The sequence below is a fragment of the Callorhinus ursinus genome, unplaced genomic scaffold (assembly GCF_003265705.2).
Source record: "Callorhinus ursinus isolate GAN/ISIS: 27379988/994484 unplaced genomic scaffold, GSC_fseal_2.0 scaffold1, whole genome shotgun sequence".
NCBI classification, from domain to species: domain Eukaryota; kingdom Metazoa; phylum Chordata; class Mammalia; order Carnivora; family Otariidae; genus Callorhinus; species Callorhinus ursinus.
Genome location: NW_027397063.1, coordinates 72,639,556 through 72,653,914, shown reverse-complemented (window position 1 = coordinate 72,653,914; position 14,359 = coordinate 72,639,556). Strand labels below are relative to the sequence as shown.

General features: G+C 47.8%; 1 protein-coding gene across 1 annotated transcript; it reads right to left on the bottom strand.

The window, feature by feature from the left end:
- Positions 1-7,678: 7,678 nt before the first annotated feature.
- MAGEF1 (MAGE family member F1) lies at positions 7,679-9,455 on the bottom strand. The gene has a single exon (XM_025877368.2). It carries the CDS (start codon positions 9,197-9,199, stop codon positions 8,210-8,212), a length of 990 nt encoding a protein of 329 aa, XP_025733153.1. The 5' UTR covers positions 9,200-9,455; the 3' UTR covers positions 7,679-8,209.
- Positions 9,456-14,359: the final 4,904 nt, after the last annotated feature.

The following is a 14,359-nucleotide window of genomic DNA, read 5'->3' as shown; positions in this document are numbered from 1 at the left end:
GTGGGTTCTCCCCACGTGAGAACCTCTGTCCCTCAGAGTATATCTTGTGCTGTGGAGATGTCTCAGGTCTGATTAAAAGTGTTGGTGTTGCCTGGAAAGTTCCTTTCTAAACAAGAAGGTCTGTTAGAAAGCAGGGAGAGAAAGGTTACTAAGTCTGGAATCCCATGCATTGGCCCATTTAAGCCTTGGCTTGGGTCTGTCATGAGTCCTTCCAGCTGCAGTGTGAGTCTGTTGTTTGAAGTTCTGTTTTTAGTGCACACGAAGAGTCTTGGCCAACCCTTACTTGAAGCCCCCAGCTGCAACAAACTGCAGCTTCTCTTTCCCCAGTTTCGCCACCCCCTGGCCATGCCGAGACCTTCTCAGTGCCCAGATCATTCATAGGTGTAAATCTAGAAGATGGGTCCAGAACCAGGACCCAAAAGACAACTGTGGGGGCAGGACTGCATTTCTGGGTAATCTGTGGGGACTTTGAAGATCCTTGCTTTCTCCCACATGGCCAGGAGAGAGGGGGTTCGAGTTCCTGTTCCCCTCCTCTAGACACTTTCCCACTCAGAAAGTCCGTGGGTTGGGCCATGTGCTCTAAGAGGCTGACTCAGAGTGTCTACCTGCAGCAGCCTCAGTGTCCCTCCTCTGCTCCATCTCTAAGTGCCCACAGGATGTCCAGCTGAGGAGTTGACACTCAGTGTGCCTGAAGCCACATCCATCTCTTGATCCCCAGCCAGCTCCCTCTGGGTGTTCAGCTGTTCTGATGAACAACTCCAGTGTCTTCCATTCACTCCAGCTTGAAATCGCTGAGTCATGCTTCATATGTCTTTCTGTTTCATTTCCTACAGCTCATCGGTTATCAGATCATTTCAAGTTAGTCCCCCAACCAGGCCTTTGCCACTCCCATTCCTGCTGGTCAGAGTGTCATTGGCTCCTATTTGGTCTCCCCCTTGGCCTCCTTGCCCCCAGCTTCCCCCTCCTGACCAGCCAGTCCACCTTCCTAGAGCACCGGCATGTGCTCGGTGCCCACGTCCCCCACTGCCCCCCACTGCTCCCTTCAGCCCCAGCGCCCTCTCCTCTCCTCCGTAGACTCCGCTCCAACCTTCTGGTCCCTTCGTGGTTCCCAGGACACTGTGCACACTCCTGCTACCCTACCTTCGCTGGAATTGTCTCCCTTGCCTGCAATCCTTTTCCCCATTCCAACATTTTACCTAAATCCTAGCCGTCCCTAACACTATATAACACTCATGGTTTTGGAAACATTCTGAGCAGGGGCACCTGGGTGGCTCAGTCGTTAAGCGTCTGCCTTCGGCTCAGGTCATGATCCCAGGGCCGTGGGATCGAACCGAGGGTCGGGCTCCCTGCTCAGCTGGGAGACTGCTTTTTCTCCCTCCCTCTTCCTCTACCCCTCACCCTCAGCTCATGCTCTCTGTCCCAAATAAATCAATAAAATCTTAAAAAAAAAAAAAAAAAGACAACATGCTGAGCAGGTGGGAAAAGAGGGGAGGAGAGAACTATAGTTGCTAGCAGTTTGCTAGAGGAAGAGCCTTTAGTTCAGGTTTGGGGTAGCCTTTTCTTTGGGGAAAAGCAACGTAAGCCTGAAAACCTGTAGTCACTGTCAGCCTGAATGCAGATGTTCATTGTTCTGGTTTAGCAATGTAAATAGCCATGCCTTGGGAGAGAGGGACTGCCTTTGCGTTCCTTTTTCTCCCAAGGTTTGAGGAGAGGAGTTGTGGAGGAGGGGAGAGCCTGGACTGGTCCCTGCACAGGAGACTTGACTATTTTCAGCTCGAGTTTGGAGAGTTACTTGCAGGAGATGGCAAGCGTAGGTAAGCGGGCTTCCAGAAGAGGTTGGAGAGGGTCTGGCACTGTTGCTTTGGGACCCAGGGGACATACCTTGGCACAGAGTGGGGGAAGCAAGATACTCTGTCCACCCCTACAAAGATGCAGCAGCTCTCTAGAATCCTGGGGGCATCACAAGAGGCAGCAGTCATGGATATAGTGGGGGGGAAACCCCACAAGGACCATCTCCAGCAGAGGCTCCTTTCATGGGCTTCCGTGAGCCCCGCATGGTGACTGCTGTGGATAGACGGATTTGTGACATCATCGGAGATGCCCCATTGGGAGCTCCCAGAAATATTTGAGGGAAATATTGCAAGGAATGGGGCTCACTGTCACTGTAACTCATTGTTAAAGTAGCAACAAATCATCTATACCCTCAGCAGGTGAAAACGAAATACACTAGCGATAGATATAAAAACCATGCTGCACCATTAACCACGATTGCCTCTGGGTGCCAGTATCCCCGAGCGTTCATATTCGTCTTTACATTTTTACGGAACCTTCCAAATGTCCCACTGTAAGCATTTGTAATTAAAAAAAAAACAAAAGCCATGCAGAATATTTTCTCTTTCCTTCCCCTTCTGGGCCCAAAGGAAGCCTCAGCCAGGCCTAAGGCCGAAGGCCGCTGTGGTTTCTTCCCCTACTAAACTCCTAACAGCGATTCTTGGGTGCAGACTCGCATCCATTCATTGTTTTAGACCCTTGAGCCCGCTCCTTCGGGGCAAGGAACACATGGCCTTCTCCTTGCCCCCTGCCGCTCAGCTCACTCTGGTTTGGGGGGCTACTTCCCAGAACCCGCTCGGCCCTCACACTTGCTGTGCCGTCTGCTGGCACCCCCTCTTCTGCAGTCCCCCCAGACAGCTTGTGGGCTCCCTGCTTATCACCTTCAGTTTGGACTCGGATATCACTTCTCAGTGAGGCTTTCCCTAGCCAGGCAATTTTATTATTTTATTTATTTATTTTTAAAGATTGTATTTATTTATTTGAAAGAGAGAGCATGAGACAGCACAAGCAGGGGGAGCCGTGACAGAGGGAGAAGCAGACTCCCCGCTGAGCAGGGAGCCCGATGTGAGACTCGATCCCAGGACCCTGGGATCATGACCTGAGCTGAAGGCAGATGCTTAACCCACTGAGCCACCCAGGCAACTTTAAATTGCACACCGTGCCAGCACCCTTTCCCTGGTCCAGCTTCATCTCTTCCTATGACACAGATCTCCACCTGCCATGCTATGTGTTATACGTCTATCCTTTATTACCTGTCCCCTTACACTAGTATGTAAGCTCTGGGAGCGCAAGGATTGTTGTCCCTTTTGTTCTCTGCTGTAATCTCACTACCTGGTATGTACAGAAGATGGACTCTGAGAAACAAACGGAGGGTTCTAGAGGGGAGGGGGTGGGGGGATGGGTGAGCCTGGTGATGGGTATTAAGGAGGGCATGTACTGACTGGAGCCCTGGGTGTTATACGCAAACCATGAATCATGGAACACTACATCAAAAACTAATGATGGAATGTATGGTGATTAACATAACATAATAAAAAAAAGATGCTCAAACAATATTTGTTGAATGAGTGAATACATTTTATGAGACCGATAGTTACCACGTACCAGATACTGTGGTAGGCGCTTGTAATCCCCTCATTCAGTTTTCACAGACTTTGAGGTAGGTAGCATTCTCTCTTTTAAAGAGATCTTTTAAAGAGATCTCATCTTTTAAAGATGAGGAAACCAAAGCTCAGAGAGGTTGGGTAGCTCCGCGGGAGCCGCATGCTATCACGCAGCAGAGAGTGGGACTGGAGTGCAGGTTCGTCTGCTCCAGGGGCCAGGAGCTTTCCATTTCAGCTCTCCTCTGTCCCCCTGGTTCAGGTAATGTGGCTGTCCCTCACCGTGTTCGACACCCAGTAGGGCTCCTGAATATTCTCAGGCTGAGGCTGTTGCTTCCCTTGCACGAATTCCCTCACTGCTGGGACCACAGAGCTGCTGCTTAGAGGTGTCTTTGCTCAAAAATGGGCTCCTCTCCCTTCTCTCTTTTTTTTTTTAAAGATTTATTTATTATTTATTTTGAGAGAGAGAGAGAGAGCACATGAGAGGAGGGAGGGGCTCCTCTCCCTTCTTGTAACAAAAGACCCATAACCCTACAACTGGAGAAGCCAACGTGCCCCTCTCCCTCATCACTGCCTCTACTCTCTAGCCTGCATGCTCTAGGTTATGGTATAAATGAGCAGGATGAGAGCTTTTCTTTCCTTCTCTCTCGGCCCCATTTTCCCAAAGGGAGGTTGGTTGCTCCCCTAAGAGCCTTCTGAAGACCGGAAGGGTGGAATGCCCATAGGAACCCAGAAGATTTAAGTTCAAGTTCTGTATCTGCCGCTCACTAGCTATGTCATGAGCTTGGGCAAGTCATTTAATGTATGCACTGACAGAATGGAAGGAATTCTTCTTTCCTGCTGGTTTCCCTATTGCACTGTAATATTGGCCAATGTAGGACCTGCCTCATGAGGCTGTTGTGCAGATGCGTGAGACAATGCAGTTGTCATACTTAGCACCATGGCTGACACATAAGGCTTAGTAAATGCTGGCTCTTATTGTTACCGGACATGCCTGGCTTGGGAACTGGGTGGGGTCTGCATTACATTCAGTCGGTAGAATGTGGTGTGGGGTGGGGATTGTTGCTGACCACTCCTTCAATCACCCATGAAACTTTTTCCTAGAGTTTCACACTTCCGAGTTTGGAATTCCTTGTTCAAAGTCACATAGTCATGACTTTTAAAAGGCCTTGATTAGGACACTTTTCAGAATACCTAACCTCCCTAGGCAGTACACTGTGTTTCTGCTGGGAGGTGATTGTTACCATCTCTGCTGGGCTGCACGGTTTGAGGAATAATTTGTACAAGCATCAGTTGCCATCATGACCAAGGCAAGGAGCATAATTATCTCAAGTGGGAACTGTGATTGAGCCTGTGAATTGAGGCCTGATTTACAGGGGCTATAAATGAGCTGCCTGCCACCTCTGGAGCATTATGTGCCTGCTCCATGCTGGGGCTGTAATCAACCTGAGCCTGTTTTCAAACACCCATTCTCCAAGTTCCAGTGGGTCCAAAGTCCGCACCCTGGTAAGCGTCAGGATCTCTGCAGAAGCTGTGGCTAAACTGAGAACTTCCCATTGGCCGTTGTCAAGAGAATTTCCTTTCCTGGCGTTGCTTCCTAGTTGTCGTGTAATAATAACAAGTACGGTTTGAAGTCATCCATCTGCCACCACTCTCCGAACAGCAATGCCCTGCTCTCCTCACCCGGTGTTTCACCCAACACACACTAGTTCTGCTTGTGCCTGAAGGAGGGCGAGAGAGGGGATCCAGGCCATTTTTCTCCGCCATGTGAATGACCATAAGCAACAGGAGGCGTTCATCATCTCTTGCCCTCGCCGTGGCCAGTGTCTGCTCTACACATGGGCCCAGAGGCCAGACTTTTAGTACTTCTGAGAAGCCGATGATGACATTTGTGACATGGGAGGTCTTTCATGCTGAGGCAAGGGTACGAGTTCTGGCAGCCCTTTGTGCCATGTGCAAACAACACTGGGAATCATATTCGCAGGCCCGCAAATGTTATTAGATTGTTCCATGGCATAGAAGTCTTAGTTTGAGGCTTAACGGAGAGAACAGACTAAAGTAGACTGAGGCAACATGGCCTCTAAAGGGCAAAACATGCTGAGTTTGAGCAAAGAGACACATTCTACACGTAGTCAGCACTCTGAGCACACTGGGGAGAGAGTAGGCAGAGCTGGAATCCGTTCGCAGAAAATTCTTCAACTTTGTTTTAGCTTCCTTTTTACCCCCCTGCAGGCCAGCGTCTTGTCATAATTAGCCTGGCTACACAATACTTGTTTGTATCTCCAGAGAGACGGCAGTGTTTAAAGAAAGAACGTGAGTCCAGAGACAGATGACCCAAGTCTGGAAGGACTCCCACAAAGAAGGAAATGTAAAATGGTGAAAAGTCAAGCTTTTGACTCAGATTTTAGTTCCAATCCTTCTTATACACTATCTGTGAGACCTTTCTGGCTTTTCTGACTCTCTTTGCTTAGTGCAAAATGGAACAGGTATGTACCCTGTAAAATTGTAATAAAAATCATCAAAAGATATGTAAAGCATAAAAAAGCTGGCTTCCCTTAGGTATTAAATAAATGGCAAGAATTACTGTCTTGAACATCTACAAAATGGAGGTGTTTAGTAATACCTACTTTGCAATGTGGTTGTGAAAAGCAGGGGTAGGAATGCCTTTGGCCTATAGTAGATGTTTAATAAATGGTACTGTTATTAGTCCTGTCTTTGCTAGGTGTTAACACATCCAAATTTCAGCAGAGTCACATCTGGTACAGGTAAAACGGGGTGGGGGGTGTATTTCTATGCTATTTCACTGCCATAAGGACTGCAATGGGAACTGAAGATAATTCTACAGGGCCTGCTTGTGTTTTGGAATTGTGATAACTGAAATCACACACAACATACTGGAAGCCAGGAATGGGGAACAATGTGCTAAAATGAAACACACTAGATTGAGGGGCCAGGGACTTGTGACCTTAGGCAAATCATCAAGTAATCTGACCCTCAGGTGCACACACTGCTGGTGAGAAAATACAAATGCGAGAAATATCACTGTTATTGTTCTTTGCAGGTAAAGCCAGTCTTCCCACGTTAATCTTTGGAACCCAGCAAAGTCCTTGGCATATAGTGAACACTCAGTATTTGTTTGTTTAATGAACTATGAACTGCCCAGAAGTCATCTTTTCATTCATTGGTGAATGTTTTTGCCCATAAGCTTATAGTTTCGATCTCAGTCTAGTTTGCTGGATCCCTGGGCCTGTGTCCCAAAGTATTTATTTGTATTCCACACCAACCTTAACATAGTCAGAAATGTTATTTGAACACAGCTGAAAGCAGGAAAAAACTGGCAGTAAAGTGTAGAAAAGCGGCTCTTCCGTATATGGCAGCTGCGGGGTTGGGGGTAGCTTCACAGTCCCCTCTACACCCATCTCTGGTTTGGTTACCACTTTCCCTATTATTCTCTGTATCTTTTCCATAGGATGTATCCCCAGAGTGAAAGTGGCAGGCATTGCAGAGGCCTGAGCAGCTCATGTGGATGATCCTTCATGGCTAGTTAAGAATGTGAGCAATGCCTTACTAGTCTCCTCCAAATGGGAGGTGGCAGGTGGAAAACAGCACGTAGAAACAGGGATGAGGGCCCTAGGCTGCCTAGTGCCAGGGGAGAAATCTTGAAGTGGAACTTCTTGATAGTAGGGGACATCACATGTACCCTCCACCCACAGGACACACCGCATCACATGTACCCTCCACCCACAGGACACACCGTTCCTGAATTGTTACAGTATTTGGTTTGTGACAGCTTTGATAGAGAGCTGTTGAGAGAACGGAGATGGAGGGGACCACAACACTAACAGTCACCATCACTATGCACTGAAATGAGTTGTTCTGGAAAAAGAGCCCTGGCAAAGGTAGGGTGTTTTCCAGCTCCATCATGAATCGAGTCTTCTTCCCATGTTATTGAGGGCACCCGTGCCCTTCAGTTATTCCCAATACCATCTCCCACCCCTAACTTCTGCTTTTCCTTTCCCTCCCCTCCACATGCCCCATCCTTCCCCCTCAACCCCCAAAGTCCGACTGAAGGTAATTTCAGGCAAGCCTCACCCAATCAGCCCAGCTGGGTTAGGGGTCCCTCTGCAGCCTTCAACTCACTGTTCTGTAATTTCTGGTTTATTTTCTTAATCTCCAGTTCCAAAATGTAGGACCTTTATCTTGTTCAGCATTCTATCCCCAAATGCCCCAAACACCACACAAAAGAAGATGCTCAGCAAATGTTTAATTTATTAAGTGTACCAGGGTATAGTTCTAATTTACTGTATTTTCATTTTTCTCTAGATACTATAATAGCTAACAAATAGAGGTACAGGTCAGTCTTTTTCTTTATACAATATAGACAAAAAGCACTGGGAAGCTAGCCACCAATCAGCTATTTGTTTTCGTGGTACCAGATGATCACACTGCTGAGTTCCTTGAAACCATTAATGTACGGCATTACAATGCTGCGTCATTTGTTCAAGATCACAAAACAAAATGTAAAGTTTTCCATCCATTTTACAAAACCTGCCAAACCACAACAAAATCCTACAGGAAAAAGTAGACCAATCTCATTTATAAATATCAATTTAACAGTATGTAAAATGTAACAAAACACAGCAAGATACAAAACCTAAATCCTAGTTACACAAATACAACTTCTAATTAACGACCTACCCCCAACGATACTACTTATGACTCCGACAGTAGCTTTTTCATAACCACGAGGACCCCGCTGGCCACCTTTCCACCAGCCCTCACCAGGGGCAGATACCAGCCCTATCACTGGCCCTGGCCCTGGCCCTGGCCCTAGCCCTAGCTCTCATACTGGCCTCAGCTCTGGCCTTGGCTCTGGCCCTGTCAGCCTCATCTGCCAGGGCCTCACGGTACTGCACTGGCCAGTGCTGGGGTTCTTTCTTATGGAGTTTGGCCACGAACCCCAGGACTTTCATCTTGCTGATTTCCAGGTTGCTCCGGGGACCCCAAGAGAATTCACATTCCGGCGGATTGGTGTGAGGCACCTGCCTGTAACTGAGGTATCGCTGCTGCACAAAATCTTCCATAATAAGCCTCTTCGGGTACCCGAAGAGGAAGTGATACTTTGAGGGGCGTACCCCCAAACGACGTAGCATCTCCCAGACCTGTGTCTCCCTGGCACTATTACCTTTCATGTAGATAAGGCCCAAGATCATTATTAAGAGACCCAATCTGGGGCCATCTCCTCCCAGATCCTCCTCCTCCTCCTCCTCCTCCTCCTCCTCCTCAAGAGGTTTTAGTTTGTTGATCAGGATGTAAGTGTGGTGCTTGCGGCCAAACCGTTTCAGCTCGAAACCAAAGACATACCGCAGATGCTCTGCGGCCCTTGCGATGATCTCAGGGAACAGATCCTTCAAGTCTCCGATTACGTATTTCACCATCTCGGAGCGAGTGATGGGACTCTTCTTCTTGTCCTTCACCAGCAGGAACTGCACCAGCTCGGCCACCGTCCGATCCAGACGGCGGTAGGCCCTGCGCCGGGCCAAGGCTCTGGCTGCCAAGGTCCTTGCGCCTTTTGGGGTGAGGGCGGAGTCCTCAGCCCCCTCCTCCCTCCGGGCGCTAAGATCCTCCTTGGGGGTCTCTCGCAGGAGGGGGCTCGGGATCTCTTTCTGAGAAGCGGTCAGGGCCTGAGTCTCACCGTCACGGCCGCCATCCTTCTCCCTCTCGGCCTGAGGGATGGGGAGAGCCCCGTTCTCGGGTTTCAGCAACATGTTTCGGGCAGGCAGGTGCAGAGCGCGTACACGGGCCAAGAGGTGTGCAAGCCGCTGCGCAAACCCCGGCGGAGGGGGGAGACAGAGCCTGGGGCAGCGGGAGGAGGAAAAGGAGAGAGGTCAGAGGGGGCTTTCGGGATGCTGGGCTGCACTGCAGAAGTCTCGGGACCCTTGCCGCAACGCCTCCGGCGCCGAAGATTTGCGCGCCGCCCCGGCGCAGCCTCAGTGTGCGCCCGCGCGCCGGTTCGCCGGGCCACTTCCGGCCAGCTCAGCCAAGATGGTGGCCCCGGGGCCGCGCCAAGCCCCGCCCCTTCCGGCTCCCTACGGGTTTGGGTTTGCACGCCCGGGCGGTGGGAGGTGTGCCTTCAGCGCTGCCTTTTAGGCTCCAGAGTTGGGGGAAGGTAATCAGGGCTTTCTCGTCCAGGGCATGCAGAATGGGAAATGTTTCCATGGACAACGTTGAAATAGGGTTGGCGTTCTAGCCACGTCTTTTCAGCAAGTGCTTATTTTAAGTGTGTGTATCTAGGATTTTGAGTGATTTTACTGGCCCGAGTGCAGAGTGCAGGGAGGTGAAGGCTGGGAGATAGGGCTGTGAGGGCCAATCAGGGAAGAACTTTGCACAGGATACTAGGGAGATTGGAATTTATTCTAAACATGATGGGAAACTACTACTGGGAGTTTAAGCAAGGGAGTGTCCGGACCGGATCTCTCTCTTTACAGTCTCTCTGGTGGCAGTGTGAAGGATGGTTTGGAAGTAGGGACGACCAGAAGCTAGGAATCGATTTTGGAGTCTTTTTATAGTGCAGAATAGGAACTGAGACTTGGTTTGTCTTGTTCATTGGTGTATCCCCAGCGCCTAGAACAGTGCCTGGCACCTACAGGCTCTCCATAAATATTGTAAAATGTAGGATGAGGGGGCAAGGATAGCAGATTCTACAGGGGTGAAAGGAAAATACAGCTGGCAGAAATATTGGCCGATTGGAGGAAAGGGGAGATTCTTTGACCTAATCAAACTTAACTACTTCCATTACTTTTTATCTTTTTGCATACCCCCAGTTCTTTCCTCTCTCCTCACTTTCCCTCCCACCCTCCTTTTTCCTCCCTCCCTCCCTCCCTCCTTCCCTTCCTTTCTTCCTCCCTCCCTCCCTCCCTCCCTCCTTCCCTTCCTTCCTTCCTTCCTCCCTCCCTCCCTCCCTCCCTCTCGCTCTCTTATTTCAGGGCTTAGCTTAAATGTCACCCGTTCCAAAGCCTTAATCTCCATGCATGGAAGTTATTTACTGCTATCTCTGAATCACCATAGCAATTTACATTTATTTAGCATTCACTTATATAAACCTTATTATATCCTAGGCTCTGTTCTAACCACTTTTCGAATATTAGTTTGTTTAATTCTCATTGAGGTACTGTTATCATCATCCCCATTTTATAGATCTGTCTTTCCTATGGCATTTGCTATTTGCTAGCTATGTAATCTTGGGCAAGTTACCTAAGTTCCCTGCCCCTCAGTTACCTTATCAGTAAAATGGATATAATAGCAGTAACAACATTATGGAGATTATGTGAAGTAATGCATATAAAGTATTTAACGCAGTGCTCAGCACATATTGAGTGTTCAATAAATGTTAGCTATTATTTATTGCATATTTTTAATGTGCTGATACTGTGCTAAGTGTTTACATGTATTAACTCATCTAGTCATAACAGCCCTGCTAGATAAGTGGTATTATTATTCCCATCTTATAAGTGAAGTAACACAGAAAGAGGTTAAGTAACTTCCTCAACATCACGACTGAGATTTGAACCATATAGTATGACTCAAAAGACAATGCTCTTAACCACGATATTAATAGATGTTAATTATTATTATTGACCATACTCTGCTTTGTATTATAATTATTTTTGTGCTTATCTTATTACCCTCCAAAACCAAACATCCTAAAAGCTAAGGCTATGTCTTTAACTCTTGAAGAACCCCTCAGAGTCAGCACTCAGTATATAATTGTCACTGAATAAATGACGAAAGGTTTTTTTTTGACAGGAAATAACATTTAAGTAAATATCTGACAGTCAGATTCTTCTAGATGTAATCATGAGCTCTTCACTTTAAAAACCTCTGAAAATGTATACTCATAGTATCTGACTTAGAAAAACTGCAAGTGTGTGAATGAAGCAGAAGGATGTTTATTACGGTCTAGCTTGAGGCTGTTACTAGTTTTCATTGTGCCAAACATTCTGTGTACAATATAATTTCATCCTCACAAATCCCTATGAAGAAGGTATTTTTACCCTCATTTTACCAATGGGAAAACAGTCACAGAAATCACCTGTCTCAAACCAATCATCTGTTAAGAGCTGGACCGGAGACGAGAACCTAGAGCTCTCTCTTCTGAAGACTGTACTCATGACTGTCTTCACGTACTCATGCTGGACTGCCTGGTTATCTGTTTCTCCTGAAGGTAGAGAGAACCACTCCTACCTAGAAGGACTGCGCTAGAGATAAAAGAGTTCATTTACGTATTCTCTCAATCCAAGCATTGCCAAGAAGATATGTAGGAGATAGATGCATGGGAATGAGCATATAGGAGATACACTGAATGGAAAGAATTTTGAGGGAAAAATTTGCAGTAATATGACTGGATTTTAGAAACTGAATGAATAATGTAATAGTACACATCAAAAAAAAAAGGAACTACTGATACAACATGGATGAGTCTGGCGGACATTATGTTGAGTGAAAGAAGAAAGATACAAAAGATTACATACAATAGGATTCCATTTACTTGGATGTTCAAGACAGGTTAAACTAATTTATGGTGATAGAAATTAGAACAGTGGCGGTCTGGAGTAGGGTTGACTGGAAAGGGGTATGCAGGAACTTTCTGGGAGTGATGGAAATGTTCTGTGTCTTGATTTGGGTGTAGGTATTTGTCAGAACGTGTCAAACTGTACCCTTAATATCTATGCATCTCACAATATGTAAATTATACCTCAAAATTATTTTAAAATTAAAATACTAAATGAAAAAGCCTTTGGGTATAAGAGGTGGGGGGGCGGCATAAAAGGTGAATGGCTTTGTTTTTACCATTTGCCAATCCCTGGATGCTACAGTGTTCTACCGGAAGGGACCTAGACAATCATTTTTACCGTTCTGATCGTGCCTACCTTATACAGGACCAGCAGACTTTGTAAACAACCCTTACGTAAGCTATTAGAAGGGAGGCAATGCATACCTCTTTGTCTGGGGAGCGAAGCAGCAAAACAAACACTTTGATAACTATTGCTTGAAACCTTCCTGAGGGTGGATCTTTCTTTGAAAGCCCACAGTGCTTAGCCCCTTTTAGTCTGCAGAAAGGGATAAGGGAATTACACTGGAAAGGCAGAATTGCGGGATGAATTATCCTGGAAATGTCCAGCTCTTTGTGGGTGTAGAAGAGGTGTGTCCCAGAACAAAGCCTGAACTAGGTCAGAAGTCCTGAGCGCTGGTGTCCCTCCTCACCCACTCATTTGGTGACCTTGCCCAGGACACTCAACCTCTTTGGGCTACTGTTTCCTCATCTGTAGGCCTCCTTGCCTGGCCTGTCCCCACAGAATTATTTTGAGAAAGATTATAAATGCAAACATACTTTTAAAGTGCTCTACATTAAGAAATACAAAATGTTACAGACTTTTTTTTTTTTTTTAAAGGATAAGTGGTAGAAAAATCTCAGTAATGAGTGTGACTCGTCTCTCATGCAGACGTTTTGGAACGAGTTTACACATTCCTGGTTGAAAAAACCGTCTGGCCAAAAAAGATTAAATAAAGAAATGTCAAGTCCTGACACTCCTTCTAAGGCCAGTGAACGCTTTGGTGGGGAGCCAGGGTTATCTTGTTGGATTCCTTCTAAACTTGGCAATAGAGTCCTCCAAACTCTTGAGTGCCTTCTTCACAGAGATGCTGAGTAACATGTCACCCCAGATTTGAGTGAGTCCCAGTCTGCACAGGTGCTTGTGCCCTTGCTATTTCTTCCGACAGTTTTGACAGCCATGCAAGCTGATCCGGCTCAAAGAAGGGATCAGAGGAAGAGCTTTGTCCCGTATTCCTGGGCCAGGCGGGGGTGGGGGTGTGTGGGGGGGTGGGGGTGGGGGGGTGGAAGGAGCTCAAGCTCAATTCTGTTAACAGCGGAATGGGCAGAGCGTGAAGCCGTGGGTCCTGGAGGAGCGGCTGGGATTGAGGCAGGATGGCTGGGCGGATGATTCGACCTGACTTGGGTAATGAAAATTGTTTGTTACTGTTTGAAGAGCAATTGTGTAAGCAACAGTGCTTCTGTGTTAGGCTGCCTGTGACCCACCAGTATCTGTAACCTAACACCCAGTGCAGAGGAGGAGCAGAGCCTGGCCAGCGGGGGAGGGGAGAGATGGGGGAGGAGGATGGCGTGCACAGGGCCCCCTTCTCCCTCCTCCACCGTCCCACCCCCTCTCTAAACCTCGAAGGAGAGTTGGCGAGAAGGCATTTGCCACCTGGACACAATGAGACCCAGTGCGAGGGGCAGGCGTGAGGCTGGCTGCGAGCCAGGGCCCTAGTCTGAATGGCCGTCGCCAAGGGGCTGCCAACAGCCCATCTCTATCCCTGAGGGGCCAGGCCAGGACCCAGGCGGGGGCCCTCAACATCCAGCCCCGAGGCCCAACTCACACCATTCGCTGGCCGTGATCAGAATGCGTGGGACCCACGGGCTTTGAGCAGCTGAACAGAGCCGTTTCCCCTCTGCGGGCCGCCGGTTCGTTTGGATTAGAGCAGGCTCTCCGGAGTCCCTTTGTTGGCTGCTTGTTATTCCGCACGCACGGAGCACTGTGCATTCATCTTTATTAGTTCTAATTGCTTCCCTATTCTAATGGGATCTTGATATTCCCATACAATTGAAAGGAAACGTATTCATTAAAATAATTCTTCTCCTAACTGCCGCTTCAAGCTGCTCTTCTAAGTGACATTGTCTCTCTAGCTGTCGCCTGCTGAGGCCTCTTATTAAGACTCTAGTCAAAAGCCAACTTTGGGCAGCAAACTTTCCTTGCAGGAGTTTCCAGACACTGAAGAGAGGGCGCTTTTTAATCGGCTCACACACTGAAGTTGGAGGCCAGCTGGTATAATTGGGGGTGCTGCTCCGGGGGGCTAGGGGGAAGAAGGGC

Excerpts from the sequence above, each read along its gene's own strand:
- MAGEF1 (XM_025877368.2), bottom strand. The coding sequence starts at position 9,199 with ATGTTGCTGAAACCCGAGAACGGGGCTCTCCCCATCCCTCAGGCCGAG.